At 41.7% G+C, this 16451-nt stretch overlaps 2 protein-coding genes across 4 annotated transcripts; both read left to right on the top strand.

Annotated features, from left to right (window-relative positions):
• Window positions 1–176: 176 nt before the first annotated feature.
• mtmr2 (myotubularin related protein 2) lies at window positions 177–7938 on the top strand. Its single transcript, XM_010897113.4, has 16 exons — window positions 177–460; window positions 1588–1693; window positions 1804–1827; window positions 1935–1998; window positions 2090–2184; window positions 2275–2379; window positions 2572–2676; window positions 2790–2873; window positions 2975–3124; window positions 3498–3686; window positions 3977–4162; window positions 4308–4514; window positions 4757–4849; window positions 4993–5106; window positions 5305–5481; window positions 5602–7938. Exons 1-16 carry the CDS (start codon window positions 381–383, stop codon window positions 5758–5760), a joined length of 1938 nt encoding a protein of 645 aa, XP_010895415.1. The 5' UTR covers window positions 177–380; the 3' UTR covers window positions 5761–7938.
• A 191-nt stretch (window positions 7939–8129) lies between these two features.
• On the top strand, window positions 8130–14822 carry fam76b (family with sequence similarity 76 member B). Of its 3 annotated transcripts, none has more exons than XM_020047813.3 (10): window positions 8130–8595; window positions 9390–9454; window positions 9567–9621; window positions 9769–9924; window positions 10017–10204; window positions 12098–12148; window positions 12285–12389; window positions 12575–12707; window positions 12833–12934; window positions 13050–14822. In XM_020047813.3, exons 1-10 carry the CDS (start codon window positions 8509–8511, stop codon window positions 13137–13139), a joined length of 1032 nt encoding a protein of 343 aa, XP_019903372.1. In that variant the 5' UTR covers window positions 8130–8508; the 3' UTR covers window positions 13140–14822. The 3 variants fall into 3 exon arrangements, with proteins under 3 accessions (XP_019903372.1, XP_010895417.1, XP_010895416.1); XM_010897115.5 differs by having other exon boundaries at window positions 8131–8595; window positions 12285–12362; XM_010897114.5 differs by having other exon boundaries at window positions 8132–8595; window positions 12285–12362; window positions 12572–12707.
• Window positions 14823–16451: the final 1629 nt, after the last annotated feature.

Below are 16451 nucleotides of genomic sequence, written 5' to 3'. Positions count from 1 at the left end.
TTTCTTTCCTTATCAACATGTCCCTCTGCATTTCTTTAGAAAGCTCTATTCCTGGAAAATGTCTAGCCAAATATCTGTACAACTAGAAGTCCTACCCGCGATGTAGCATCATTTTCTTGAATAGTAGGCTATATGTAATAACCGGTAATGACGCCATGCGGCGCTATCCCTATGCAAAAAAACCACTCCCTTATTATCATGGATAGCTGGTGAACTCTTGGAAAAGATGGCAGCTTCCTGTATTTACCTCGGATTTACTTTTCAGTCAGTAGCTACGGAATCAAAACAATTGGCTGTATATAGATGTCCTGTCGCTTTTAAGCCTTGTTAATACACACTTGAAAACTTTGTGAACATTTAACTACAGTACGACTACGACTATGGAGAAAAGCGGGAGCATCGACAGTCTGGGCTCGAAGCAATCCTCATCACGGCAGCCGAGTGTTGATTCATTGTCCAGGTGGCTGAACTGTGTGGCTAGCTAGCTAGTTTGACAGGAGCTGGATATTTATAGAACTGGCTTGCATTCGCTAATGTTAAATGCGCCGAAAAGTTATCTAAAGTAACGTTATGTTTCTTATGTTTTATTAGCGAACTTGTTAGCTAATCCAATTACATATGTTAGTATTAGCTAGCTAGTTACAGTCTGTAGTACTCACTGGGGTTAGTTTTACGAAAGTCGCTAACGCTTTACGCTATTATTATAGCAGGTAAACCGAGAAGGTAAACAGTTTGCCTGAGAATGCAGCCTTATACAAGTTAACGTTATTTGGCAAATTAGAGAGGATTCCACAGTCCGTGTACAAGCAGCCCAGGCCAAAGGACTGGAGATGGTCTTTTACTCTGGGGCAGCAGATTAACTGTCTTACAGAACACTGGCCAGCAACTACAAGGTTGCCTAGAACAATCTCTGCTCTCTCAATCGCTGATCCGTTGGACCCCATCCTTCTAAAGCATAGCAGCTACAGTCTGTAACAGAAATATGTTGCATAGTCATTTTAGTGTAACTTACTGCCGTTTAATTCCTTTGTAAAGGCACTCTTTAGGGAAGTTGGGTGTTGAAAACTGTATAATACAGAAGTGCATATGTTAAATATGACAGTGGTCAATCTCCTACAAATGTTTAAATGCTCACTTTGGCAATCTGCCCAGTGTCCAGAGCACTCTGGTTTGAGAGTGGCTGAGTGCAGAATAAATTACCAATGGTCTTATATTCAGTTGTTATGACAGGTGCCAGTAAAGATCAGCTAAACAACTGTATTCAATAGTTGCATGTAACACATTAGATATATCAACCCTACAAAATACACAATTACCAGTTTTCCTACAAAGTAAAATGGTTAGAGTGAGGTGTTCTATCATTTGTGTCCTATAGCTCACAAGCTAGCTAGTAAGCTTGGCTACTTGACTGACAAATTGACAAACATAATCTGATAATACAAATGGCCCAGTAGCAATGTGTGAACACACCCTTTCTTTCTGCGTCAGGTAGCTAACACAGTTCTCAAACGAGTCAGCAATTTTGGTATGGTATTGCTCACTGCTCAATGCCCTTAAAGTACATGTATTCTGCCATTCTTTTAACAGTACCTCCACATCTCGTTCTGACCGGTCCTCTCACGCTGCAAAGCCCCCCTTAGCAGTGTTTTCTGACAATGTGTCCACCTCAACAGAGTTCTCCCCTGAGCTACGGGTAGGTACATGACTTAACCTGTAAATGTAGCTGTACTAATGTAGCAATAGCATCTAAATAAATTAAAAAAAAGATTTCTAACCCTCTTTCTTTTAATGTATTGATTTCAGGGCAGAACTAAAGCAGTTGTGAAGGTATAGTCATCAATCCCTCTTCCCTCAAATACTTGGGCAGGTGTTTTACTTTAAAATCAGATGTCTACTTGTGGTGTGCTTTTGGCTGCTATTTATTTCCTACACAGGTACTCAGGGATGCAAACAAAGAAGAGCCACAGTTACTACCAAAAGAACACGTTCAAGACATGGGTATGCCCCTCCCTGTCTTATCTGTGGCCGACGGTGGGCTATTCTGACCAATGGGATGACCTTAATAAACGTTTTTCCCCCCCCCTAACAGCCAAAGATGTGACTTATATCTGTCCCTACATCGGTGCACTGAGGGGGACTTTGACTGTCACCAACTACAGACTCTTCTTCAAATGCACTGACAGGGTATGTAGGCTTTTAATCATTGGATCTGTCTCCGCTCCACCCATCCGGCTTTCATATCAGAGTGAGGATCATTTCCCTGCCGTCTCCTAGGAGCCAGTGTTTGTGCTGGACTTGCCCCTGGGGGTGGTGAGCCGCGTGGAGAAGATAGGAGGTGCGTCTAGCCGCGGGGAGGTTTCCTACGGGCTGGTCTGCAAGGTGAGCAGTGACCTGGTCTGTAATGTCACCTGGTGGAATATAGCATCTCTTGGTTGCACTCATAGAAAACAACAGTTTTTCTTATGGTCTTGTGCGCCGTTGAAATGATAAATCTCTGCACTCCAGTGAACTACTTCTTCCTCGGTGTGTGAATGACACTAGTTATAGTGATCTCTCACTCTATCTCCTCAGGATATCCGCAATTTGCGGTTTGCACATAAGCAGATGGAGGACTCACTCAGGAAGTCAATTTTTGAGGTCCTGATGAAATTTGCCTTTCCTGTTTCCAATGGTCTGGTGAGTGTTCCTCTATATCTCTGCTGCCCAGGTTAGGGTCATAGTGTTCTGTATGTACAAGCTCAGGGCCTACGTAAGTTATGTCTTACTTATTTTCCTGTTGTCATCTACAGCCAATATTTGCCTTTGAATACGGGCAGGTCTACCCTGAAAATGGCTGGAAAGTGTATGATGCTCAAGCAGAATACAAAAGACAGGTATTGAAAGATTCCGAAAATCCGGGCTCTGGTTATCATCTGTTTGGAAGTTTGTTTTCAAGTCGTGTGTGTGTGTGTGTGTGTGTGTGTGTGTGTGGTAGGGCTTGCCTAATGAGAGCTGGAGGATAACTAAAGTGAATGATCACTATGAGCTGTGTGACACCTACCCATCAACGCTGGTTGTGCCTGTAAACATCTCAGACGAAGAGCTGAAGAGAGTGGCTGCCTTCAGAGCCAAGGGCAGGATACCTGTAAGTTGACAGACTCCTACAGTGGCCTCCATTTCTGTTTACCTGTGTTTTGTATGGGGAAGAAAGGTTTAAAATGTTATACTAATTTCAGGTTTTTGCGTGGTCGATAATTCAGTTGTAAAATGTCACGTATACTTCAGTCATTTTCAAGCTGGCTTTAAAGCACTGTGAAATGCACATTGAAGTGGGATACATATCACCTGACTATTAGACTGCCCGCTTCCAAATATCCGTTTTTAGTAGGTAAACCAGATTTAGGACCCAGCCACCATGTCCACTTTTCAACTGTGTGTGGTGCCTCTGTAGGAGGTCCTGGATGCAGTCCCTGTGTTACAGTCTGTATCGGTGCCCTGCTGTGCTTCATGCTACCCAGGTCCTGTCCTGGATCCACCCGGAGAGCCAGGCCACAGTGACCCGCTGTAGTCAGCCCATGGTCGGGGTCAACGGCAAGCGCAGCAAGGACGATGAGAAGTACCTCCAAGCCATCATGGATGCCAATGCTCAGTCCCACAAGCTCTTCATCTTCGACGCCAGGCCAAGCGTGAACGCCGCTGCCAACAAGGTTCGCTACCTTTAAGAATAATAATAATGATGGAGCCAAGAGTCAGGTGCATTTAACACCCTCAAGACCCACAGCTGAGTGCTCAACCCGAAGTGTTCTGTACGTGATGAAACTGTTCAGCGTCATTGAGTGTGTTCAGCGTCATTGAGTGTGTTCAGCGTCATTGAGTGTGTTCAGCGTCATTCAGTGTGTTCAGCGTCATTGAGTGTGTTCAGCGTCATTGTGTTCGTTCAGCGTCATTCAGTGTGTTCAGATGGAAGCCAATACTACGTTGTGTTTGTTGATTTCAGATGAAAGGGGGGGGCTATGAGAGTGAGGATGCCTATCAGAATGCAGAGCTGGTGTTCTTGGACATACACAACATCCATGTGATGAGGGAGTCACTGCGTAAGCTGAAGGAGGTGGTGTACCCCAACATTGAGGAGTCCCACTGGCTCTCTAACCTGGAGTCAACTCACTGGCTGGAGCACATCAAGGTGAACACAGGAGAACAACATCCAGGTTCAGGTTATGCAGCGTTTACGTCCCGTCAGAGGGAGTGAAAGAGGGCAGAAAATGGTGAGATGGTGTCCTGGTTGCTGTTTCGGCCCATGTTAGCTGGTCTGTCTCTGTGGTGTTAAGCTGATCCTGGCCGGGGCGTTGCGGATCGCCGACAAAGTGGAGTCCGGGAAGACGTCAGTAGTGGTTCACTGCAGTGACGGGTGGGACCGCACGGCCCAGCTCACCTCCCTCGCCATGTTGATGCTGGACGGACACTACCGCACCATCCGCGGATTCCAGGTCCTGCTGGAGAAGGAGTGGCTGAGCTTCGGCCACCGCTTCCAGCTGGTAAACAGGCCTGTACTCCGGGTTGTTCCCTCCTAACCGGCCACAACATTGTGACCACTTGCTCCTTTATATTTGAACAGTTCCTTAACATTTTAGAAATGCTAAGAATGTTCTCATGTGGTATGAGAAGCTTTGAAACTATGGATAGTTATGGGTCCTCGACAGCTCATAGCAGAGTTACAGACTTCCTGTTTCCTTTGTTCTCCCTGTCAACCCATCCCCACCCCGCCCCCAATTTCCAGAGGATTGGCCATGGGGATAAGAACCACACAGACGCAGACCGCTCCCCCGTCTTTCTGCAGTTTATAGACTGTGTGTGGCAGATGACACGACAGGTGAGTGACATTTTGGGAGTGTCCGTGGGATAGTCATGTGACCTGGTGAGGAGAACCCCTGGGGATATGGCTTTACTGTTGTCCATAAGCCCTCTGCATACAACTGGTCCTGTATGGGTCACTATTTAATGCTTGTTGTCTAGTTCCCTGCAGCCTTTGAGTTTAATGAGTACTTCCTGGTAACCACCCTGGACCACCTGTACAGCTGCCTGTTTGGGACATTCCTGTGTAACAGTGAACAGCAGAGGGTGAAGGAGGTGAGAGCTGCTGACCGAATGTCACCTGTTTAACACCACTGCTGCGAAGTGCGTATCAGAAAGCATAATTAACAGAATTTCACAGTTTCAGGTTGTCTCTCATGGATGATAATTTGTACACAATTGGCATAATAGTGCTACTCGGAACGCGTCTGATTCGCCCAGGAACCTCTCATGTTTCATCTAACTGTCCTGCAGGAGGTGCCCAAGAAGACTGTTTCGCTGTGGGCCTATATCAACAGCCAACTGGAGGAGTTCACCAACCCGCTCTATGTGAATTACTCCAACCACGTGCTGTTCCCAGTGGTCAGCATGCGCCACCTGGAGCTTTGGGTGGGCTACTACATTCGCTGGAACCCTCGCATGAGGCCACAGGTGGGGGAAACCTTGATACAAGTCACGTTTGTTATATCTTGTGTAGTTAGCATGTGTAAATGTGTTGACGTAAATGGCATTTTAGTGTTTACCACTGCTGTTTTTCTACTTTATTCTCAGGAGCCTGTTCACCAGCGTTACAAGGAGCTGCTGGCAAAGCGGGCTGAGCTTCAGAAGAGGGTGGAGGAGCTGCAGCGAGAGGTGACCAATCGCTCTGCCTCCTCTGAGAGGGCAGGCTCTCCCACCCGCTCTATCACTCCTGTTCAGACCTTTGTTTGATAGACAATACTCAAGAGATGCTAATAGAGAAATGCAGAGGACAGAGACAAGAGATGCTAATAAGGTGCCATGCCCACAAGTAATAGAGCTCTGCAGGAGACCTGTTAAGTCACACACCCCTACTTGGCATGACATACCCTCGGAGGAAGAAGAACAAACACCAAGTGTCAGTTGAAACCATGTATTGGCCTTTGTCTACTCCACCTTGCCGCTGCCCCAACAGCTGAGGACCCACATCTTCAGAACCATAGAATAAGAACATGAATGTCTATCTCTTTGGTCAAATCCCTTTGTTGCCTCTGTTTCAGGCCTTCTAAATGCAGCCATGTTATACTTCACTGACCACTGCTTTCAGGGTCAAACATCATGTCATCATCGGCTTTGCATTCACAAATGTCCTATAGCATATTTGCTTAACTAAATCTAGTATGAATGCATTTGTTTATTATAAAGTGATAAGTACACTAAATGATTTTTAGGATAAAAAGGTTGCACACTAAACGTAAACACTAATTTTTTCCCGTTTTTGATAGCAGGATGGAGAATTGTTCAGAAGCCATGCTATTTATAGCAATTATGTTTATTACTACTTGACAAATTCCAAATGGGTTTGAAGGACACAGATGTTTCTGATGTTTGGAATAGTTTCTTGTTACCTAATGCACAGATACTCTATTAGAGGTGTGAATGAATGAATGTGAAAGTATAGTTCACTTTAACATTCCACCTGATGAGTAGGTTTCTTTGAAAAGCAAGTTGTGGGCCAGAAGTCCAGTTATTGAAAAATGTATGTAGAGTCATTATCATTTAGACACAGTCCTTTTTTAAATCTAGTTTTAGATGATTATGTCTTGTTATGTCTGAGTGTTTCTTTTCAGACCCCAACCAACTAAAAAACAAAACACCTATTTAATAAAACTTACTCACAGGGCTAGTTTACACTATAGATCTATAGGCTTACACTGAGCTCTGATTGTCAGTTATAATAATTTGATGGATGGTTTTTAACAATTGATAGACTAAAGACCAGTCAATCTAATACATGCAATTGTTGCCTGACTATGTTAAATACTATTAACCATAAACACAATTTACCTGTTTACTACATATACCATCTCAGACTTCTACAACACAGTATATTGGTGGAAATCCTAATGCTAGCATGATTCTGTGCATTACCGGTGTAGGGTTTTGTCATGATTCCCAAGTTCTGAGGGACAGTGCTAAGATAGTAGTAATTTGAATGCGCTGTTTGCTGGAGTCTTTGCCTTGTTCCTTCTGTGTTTGTATATGGTTAAGATGTCTAGAATAACATTTTATAGACCAAAAAACGAATGTGTGGGATTGACAATGTGCATTACCTATTTTAGTTAGTGTTTACAAGAAAATATATTGTTCTACATGAAACGTCATTACCCATTAAGAATGCTGCATATGTATACAATAATTAGTTCTGCAGAAACAAGAACAAAGTTGCCAGAGACAGCATTTACTATTCCTCCATGGAAGAGTCACAACCAACATCATGTGTCTCAGGCACAGTGATGTAGAGCTGTGCTCTGGTGTTTAAACTAGTAATGACCAGATTTGTCTTTGAACAGTTGTGAAAACTAACCAGACGAAGGGTAGTCTGGCTCATATTCTATTACTGCAATGATTAAGTGGCTTATTTATGGACTCGTAGACAAACTAATATTCACAATTAATCAATAGTTGTTTAAATTGTGTGTAGAATTATTAATTGTTATAATGATACGTTTTATTCAATTGCCGGTCAACAAGAGCAAGATGACCGTCCTCCTTGAACTGAAGTAACCCATACACTTAAGATGTTTTAATTGTCTTTGTTTCAGTATTTGCAAAATGGGAAATAGATACAGCTATTTCTTGTCCTTCTATATTATGAGCACCAAAATACTTTTAGTAGATAAATACAGTTACATGACAAGGTGCTTAATATTGTCTGCTGCATATGGCCAATCATGTCAGTAGGTTGTCCAGACTGGATTTACTTGCTCTTTCAACATAGCACCATTGCATTCATTGCTTATTATTTTGAGAATTACTGGCAAATGTGCAAACGCTATGACTGACTTGTCATTTCAACCAAACCACCGGATAGTGACTTAATTGCATTTAGTAATCTTGTATAATTAAAACATCCTAATAGTAACACAATGTATTTTGTATGATGTATATTCTTGTTACTTTTTATCCACATTTCTCTTATCACAGAGTGATACAAATTAAGGTAAGTGAATACCTTTAAAATCGCTCTCTTGTTTTGGTCTGTGATTGGTTTATAGGTTTCAAAATGTTAAGTCCCGCGCGGCCATGATTGGCTTCTATCTTTCTTTTGTAGTTTGGCCGCATCCGGTCTGAATGACGACGCCGCGGATACAAAAAAGAGAAAGGGAAAATTGGAGAATGGCTAGTTAGCTAAGAACAGCGGAAAACTATTTACATTTTACTCTTTAGATATTTTATGAATCCTATATCAGTATTTTTGATTACCGATGTGAAGTAACTTCGCTATGTTAGCTAGCCAACGGAAGAGGTGATATTTGACAACATATAGCTAGCTGTTTATTTACGGTAGCATTAACCTAACGTTAGCTAGTATTAGCTCACAGGCTTGATAACGTTAACTAGATACCAGGGAAATAGACACATTGCCTAATGCACATTAGCTAGGTGACTAGTTATTTCACTGTTTTATATTTGTGGATTTTTTTGTATTGGGTGAGAATGGCAACATCTGCCCTGTACGCGTGTACGAAGTGTAATCAGCGGTATCCGTTCGAAGAACTGTCGCAGGGACAGCAACTGTGCAAGGTTTGGATTGGAGTGTGTGGGTGCTAGCTACCTGCTAGCTGTTATCCCAGAGTCTGGCAATATGAATTGACTAGCTTCTGGAGCTACTTCTGTCTAGCTAACGTTACAGGCGTATACGTGTTTCACGCGTGTTTCGACTACTCCCTAGCTAGCTAGATGTGTGGAATTAAGCTCCCTGGTCACAAAGCCCGGCAAGTTATTGTTGCATTGCTTTATGTAGCTAGCGTCTGAGTATCATCGCAATCTGACTTGGACGTTGATGGCATAATTGTTGGATAATGTCACAGAACGATACAAGAAGCTACCTTGCTAATGTTATACCGCGAAGTTTTTTTCTTTCTCGCAGTAGATAGATGCAATCAGTTTTAGTCATCATTTAGCAATAGCGTCAGTTTCTTAACGGCTGCTACCAAATTGAAACACTTTACAGACAGTTTTTTATGCTCGAAAAAATATATTTTTCAATTGGGAAAGATCGACTTTTGTGATTGTAGTGGCAACATTTTGTAATACATATTTTAGTTATTAATGGATATGCGATATAGATACTTATTACCATAAGTACACCACACTCATACAGGTTTTCAAGCTTTTTGAAAAGGTGTACAGTAATTGTAGATGTACTATCCCATTCATGGAAAATAATACGCAATTGTAAACAAATGCTTAAAAAGTCATACAAAATGCCTTTGTTTTATTTTTTTTTAGGATTTAGTTAATTTTTAAAGCAATTGTCCTGAAAAAGGCTGAATGAACTACATTAACACATTTAACCCTTTTTCTTATGCCATAAGGAGTGTCGCATTGCTCATCCCATTGTGAAGTGTACGTATTGCAGATCAGAGTTTCAGCAGGAAAGGCAAGTCCTACAGCACCTTTACTGTAATATTATTCTAACAGTCTCAGCGTGCTATGTAATGGAAACATTGGGTACAGAAAGTGATTTTTTCTTTTTCTACTCTCTGTTCCAGCAAAACAAACACCATTTGCAAGAAGTGTGCCCAGAATGTAAAGCAGTTTGGAACGGTATGTTTGATGTGAAATTAAGACGTTCAAATTGTACAGTATGTAACTTGGTTGTGACTGCTTGGCACATTTGGGTCCGGGGGGGACTGCTGAGATATACTATCTTCAAAGCTATAGCATCTAATCTTCTGTATTTACCCCCTGCAGCCTAAACCATGCCAGTACTGTAACATCATCGCTGCTTTTATTGGAACAAAGTGTCAACGTTGTACCAACTCAGAGAAGAAGTATGGCCCTCCGCAGACCTGTGAGCAGTGCAAACAACAGTGTGCATTTGATCGCAAGGAGGAAGGCAGGAGAAAGGTTAGCCCAACCTACAGGGATATCCAGACACGTTGTGGCCCAACACGCTTTGTGTTTCCTGTTCTCAGTGTGCTGTGTGTGTCCACTCTCAGGTGGATGGAAAGCTGCTTTGCTGGCTGTGCACTCTGTCCTACCGCCGTGTGCTGCAGAAGACCAAGGAGCAGAGAAAAGGGTTCAGCTCCTCTCACTCCAACTCATCCTCGCTCAACGAGAAAGACCACCACTCCAGACAGCACCACCATCAACACCACCAGCAGCACAGACACAGCAGCTCACACAAGTAGGCCCAGAACCCACAGCCCACTTCTCTTTACATTTAAATATACAGTGGGGAGAGCAAGTATGATTTTGCTGGTTTTCCCACTTACAAAGCATGTAAAAGTCTGTAGTTTTTTTAATCATAGGTACTATTCATCTGTGAGTGATGGAATCTAAAACAAAAATCCAGAAAATCATTGTATGATTAAGTAATTTATTTGCATTTTATTGCATGACATAAGTATTTGATACAACAGAAAAGCAGAACTTAATATTTGGTACAGAAACCTTTGTTTGCAATTACAGAGATCATACATTTCCTGTAGTTCTTGACCAGGTTTGAACACACTGCAGCAGGGATTTTGGCCCACTCCTCCATACAGACCTTCTCCAGATCCTTCAGGTTTCGGGGCTGTCGCTGGGCAATAGGGACTTTCAGCTCCCTCCAAAGATTTTCTATTGGGTTCAGGTCTGGAGACTGGCTAGGCCACTCCAGGACCTTGAGATGCTTCTTACGGAGCCACTCCTTAGTTGCCCTGGCTGTGTGTTTCGGGTCGTTGTCATGCTGGAAGACCCATCCACAAACCGTCTTCAATGCTCTTACTGAGGGAAGGAGGTTGTTGGCCAAGATCTCACGATACATGGCCCCATCCATCCTCCCCTCAATACGCTGCAGTCGTCCTGTCCCCTTGGCAGAAAAGCATCCCCAAAGATTGGTTTCCATCTCCATGCTTCACTGTTGGGATGGTGTTCTTGGGGTTGTACTCATCCTTCTTCCTCCAAACATGGCGAGTGGAGTTTAGACCAAAAAGCTCTATTTTTGTCTCTTCAGACCACATGACCTTCTCCCATTCCTCCTCTGGATCATCCAGATAGTCATTGGCCAACTTCAGATGGGCCTGGACATGCGCTGGCTTGATCAGGGGGACCTTGCGTGTGCTGCAGGATTTTAATCCATGACGGCGTAGTGTGTTACTAATGGTTTTCTTTGAGACTGTGGTCCCAGCTCTCTTCAGGTCATTGACCAGGTCCTGCCGTGTAGTTCTGGGCTGATCCCTCACCTTACTCGTGATCATTGATGCCCCATGAGGTGAGATCTTGCATGGAGCCCCAGACCAAGGGAGATTGACCATCATCTTGAACTTTTTTCTTTTTCTAATAATTGCACCAACAGTTGTTGCCTTCTCACCAAGCTACTTGCCTATTGTGCTGTAGCCCATTCCAGCCTTGTCTACAGTTTTATCCCTGATGTCCTTACACAGCTCATTGGTCTTGGCCATTGTGGAGTGGTTGGCGTCTGTTTGATTATGTGGACAGATGTCTTTTATACAGGTAACGAGTTCAAACAGGTGCAGTTAATACAGGTAATGAGTGGAGAACAGGAGGCCTTCTTAAATAAAAACGAACAGGTCTGTGAGAGCTGGAATTCTTACTGGTTGGTAGGTGATCAAATACTTATGTCATGCAATAAAATGCAAATGTAATTATTTAAAAATCATACAATGAGATTTTCTGGATTTTTGTTATGGATTCTGTCTCCCACTGTTGAAGTGTACCTATGATAAACATTACAGACCTCTACATGCTTTGTAAGTAGGAAACACTGCTGATTGTGCAGGTTATCAAATACTCGTCCTCCCCACTCTATATGAGGACTGTTCTCTCCTGGAGGGCCCAAACACATGGCTTTTGTTCGTACCTGGTTGTTATTGTACTCTGCTCTTATTGGGTGAGCATAAAGAGTGTCTCAGCCCTCCAGGAGCGGGGGTGAATTACCCTGCTGTGTTAATGTATTGTGGTTCACAATTTTAGAGTGGATGTAGTAGTCACTGACTAATGATGAAAGTGTCAGATAGAAACTACACAGATATCAATACAAACTTTACAATGCAAATGTGTTTTTCTTTATCCCTAGACTCAGTGGTAGCCTAAGTCCAGAGCAGGAGCAGGGACTGTGGAAGCAGAGGTGAGACATATATTTCCATCTCTCTGAATCACTTCCCTGTCTATTTAGGATGATGCTTATTTACCTAGTTATGATGAACTATAGGTACTCCGTGCTGGGCCCACTGGCTAAAGTTGTTTGTTTCTTCTCCCCTCAGCCATAAATCGTCTTCGATCCAGAAGGAGACCCCAAAGAAGAAACCAAAATTGGAGATGAAGCCATCCAATGGGGACAGGTACAAGAGGAGTTTCAATTATGTCAGGTTAAGGACCGCTTCTAACTTATGTTAACAGTGCCACATTTTTTGGTTGTTATGGTTCCAACCCCGCACTCTTTGGTGTTGTTGGAAACAGGTAATGGGACGAAGCAGACCAGTGTGAAAAAATAATTCTGATAACTTTCTTAATTTCTGCCACCCTAACTTTTCTCATGTTCTCTTGTCAGTAGTTCTATCACCCAATCTATGGATTCTGGGGGAACCGACAACTTCATACTGATCAGCCAGCTGAAAGAGGAAGTGATGTCATTAAAGAGAATGCTTCAGCAGAGGGATCAAACTATTCTGGAAAAAGACCGAAAGGTACAGAACTGTAACAGAAATACATACACTTAAACTACCAATGACAAACCATCTGTTTTCCTAAGACACACGTGACCTCTGGGTCTTGTTGTATTCACCAAGCAGTCTTTGATTTGTACTTCCAGCTCACCGAGCTTAAAGCAGACTTCCAGTATCAGGAATCCAACATGAGGGTAAAGATGAACAACATGGAGAAGGCACACAAAGAGTCCATGGAACAGCAACAGGTAGACTTAAATCACCATACCCATTCAAGCTCTATAGCCTCTCAAGCACATGGATGTAAAAAGGGTTTCCTTAAAATTAGATAATCTCACACTACTTTTTCCCCTTCTACCACAGGCCAAAAACCGGGAGCTGATGAAACAAGTGGCCGCCCTCTCAAAGGGAAAGAAGTTTGACAGGACAGGGAGTTCACTGCTCTTACCGTAACGACAAGCCCCATCCAAACCTGGCTTGGAGTGGCTTCATTGTTTTAACACTGTGAAAGCCTTGCGCCATTCTACTTTTCCCTCCCTCCTGTATGGGTTTTCGCAATCATTTTGATCAGTTCATTTTGTTCTCAGCTTGAAAACTCAAAGCTGTACATGAAAATCGTCATGTTGACAAGACCGTGAGGATACATCCTTCAGAGGTCAACACCGTATACATGTTTTAACCTAGAGTTTTAGGGTGGGTTGCACCAAAATGGATTCCATTGGTTTTAGATCAGGCCTAATCTAGATTTTAAATCTAGGTTTATAATTTATCCTGGATGTGTTCTACATCCCCACTTAGTTTTAAACCTGCCATGAGTTAAAATAAGATTAAATCACTGAACTATCATTAGTCACAGGTCATTGTGGATTCACCATAGAAATGTTATTTTGTATTTCTCTGGAAACCAGTCTGCTCTGATTATGGCTAGCTAGCAACGTGAGTTCAGGAAATAATTGCACACTTAGTTTAATTGCTTATCTAGTTCAGTTGTACAGACACGATAAGACAGGAGCCACATATTTCATGCATTTAAATGTTTTACAGTTCTAAACTGAATCCATACGCTAAATGTGGTTTTAATTACAAAAAAAACTCCATCTTTGGCTGAAGGATTACATTTTAACTAGAATTGATTAAAAGTAGGTTGAAAGGTTGATGTAACGATTGATCAATAAGTCAATACACCTTTTAACCCGGTTTAAATATAATCTGTTGATGCAACTCGCCCATACTCTGCCACTGGATAGAATGTGACCACAGATGGAGGGAGAAGAGGGGAGATGTCCTCGTTAACACTGCCTGGGTCCAGTAGCATGGTTTGACACGGTGGATACCATTTCGTTAACATCAGATTCCACTTTGGTTGTATGGATATCATGCAATTTTATTTATTCAAAAGTACCTAGCTTTTTTTTTTTCCTTCTCCTTACCACATACTCAGAGCATTTCCCAAGTTTGGGGGAATTTTTTTTTTTCTTGAACAGCAATTTTCTCGTAACATATTAGTTATATTTTTCTAAATGGACATGATTATGGAAGAGGAACTTTTCTCCTTGTTGGAGGACCCTTTTCAACTTTATTATGTATGCAAATGTCGAAAGGATGACCGACCACAGCGTTGCTGGCCAGTAACTGACACTTCTCTTGACATCAAAGTCCAAAAACCATGAACTGTTGGAGAGATTTTTTAACGGTGTTTTTTAGAGACACTTCCCAGCGGCCCTCTGTCTCACTGTGTGACGGCTGTAGTGCTTCTCTGTTTCTCTGTAGTGGAACGATTGTAATACTGCATGACTTACTGCCATATACAGATTGGCATTGTGGTCTCATGTACTGTAATGTACTTTTAGACTTTTTCCTTTTAATAATAATTAAAAAAAAAAAATCATGTAAAGGTATTACAGGGGTCAGCCTATGTATTTAAAATGTGTAACTTGTATCAGTTTTAGTGAGTATGTGTATGGTAAGGCTGGTTAATTATAAATACATGTAGAATACGCTTTTTAAATGAACACACCTTTCACTTTACAGCTCTGAGGACCAAACTGAGCTGGTTTCATACTGTGGCGTACAGATCACTTTTGTACTTTTTTCCAAACCCAATGTTTCAAATATATTAAATCTGGTTAAACATGTTGTGTTTTTGTTTTATTACCACCAGTGGCGTAACTATCGGAGTGCAAGAGGTGTGGGGCCTGTGCTTGGCCTACATTTTTTACATTTTTTTATTTTATGTCTTGTGATTCTATTATGTTTTCACAGTAAGACATCAGCTTGTAGGTCTGACTACGGCAGGATCGTTGTTCTGCTTCTTAATTTTTCTTCAGAGCTAAATGATAGTCACTGTCGCTACGGCAGTGATTACCACTGTCTCAGCAAGTAGTGACTATCATCTTGCTCCGTAGCATTGCTTCAAGATCCATACAAGCACCATGTGTTGTGTTTTTTCTTTCATCGGAATGGTGTATTTATTTAGGCCAACTGAAGGTTTTATCTGAAACGTTTTATCGAGCATTTATATTGGAGAAATATAAACTGGACTGTACGGAGAGGGAAATACCTGAATAACAGCGTGCGCGTTAGGAGCTACTCAACGTTTGACCGCTAGGCGCCAGTCGTTTATTTCTCGTACTATAAACTGTTTAACTGCTCATCACGAGAATGGACAGGAACAATGAGGTTAGGGGCTCGCTTCTCAAACCTTTTAGTTAATATAAACTCTCGTAAATGTTTTCAACAAAGTATGCTTGTGCGCTGTCCAGACGTGTACAAATTGAATTGCTAAGTAACAGATTTAATTATCAAATTAGTTTTGATTGAGAAGGATCCGTGTGCTAATCATTAATTCCATAATATTTTAATGTGTGTAGATAATCGATGTATCATATACGCTTTGTTAGTGTTTGATAAAATAAATCGGTTTAAAATGTACATGATACATTTGATTTCAAAACAAACACGGATCACCAGAAAACATTTTTCCGTCTGTTACCTTGCCTGAATGTTCGATATTAATTTCATTTTATTCATATTCTCCTTTGTTAAATCGTTGCTCTGGTGGTTATCCTGAAGTATGGGATATAATTGCTCTGGTGGTTATCTTACCACGGAGGGTGGTGCAATTGGCTAGCACTGTCCAGGTTTAAGGGAGTTAATAATTAAATTGGATTGCATTGCCTCATCAAGCTCTAGTTTCTCCTTTTGGTGATAAAAGTCTGAAGAGGGCTTTTTTCCCACCATCTAAGGATTCTGGCTTAGACTTTCGACTTGAGCAAGTACTGTTAACTAGAATGGCATCAACATCAACCTCCCTGAGCTGGAAATTGCTGCAAAGGCGTTAATACTTATTTTTTAATTGGGGAGAAAATCTTTGTAAATGTAAAAAATAAATAATGCTTTGTCATATTTTAATTAATGTTTTAACAAACTTCTCCCTGGGTCCCTGGTTCATTCAAAAAGTGTCCTGGTTGGACATTAAGAGATGTGGAGGTTCATGGGGGAGAGTTGGTTGGTTATGTATGCAGGTCCAAAGCCATTATACAGTACAAATGTCATTTTTCTTAGAATTATTATAAAATAAAGTAGCCTATATAGAGTCTAATTTGTACTGGGTATCCAATATTGGCATTTTGATGAGACAAATGTACCAGTTTCTCAAACAACATCCGAACAAATGGTTAACCTTGCAACATCTATACGTTAGCTAAACATTTAGCAGTTTAAACATAACCTCAATTTTCATTGTAGATTATCTTGCATTTTTAT

This window comes from Esox lucius, chromosome 7 (assembly GCF_011004845.1).
Source record: "Esox lucius isolate fEsoLuc1 chromosome 7, fEsoLuc1.pri, whole genome shotgun sequence".
NCBI classification, from domain to species: Eukaryota; Metazoa; Chordata; class Actinopteri; order Esociformes; family Esocidae; genus Esox; species Esox lucius.
The sequence above is the reverse complement of the archived record's forward strand: the minus strand, read 5'-3'. Positions and strand labels throughout refer to the sequence as shown.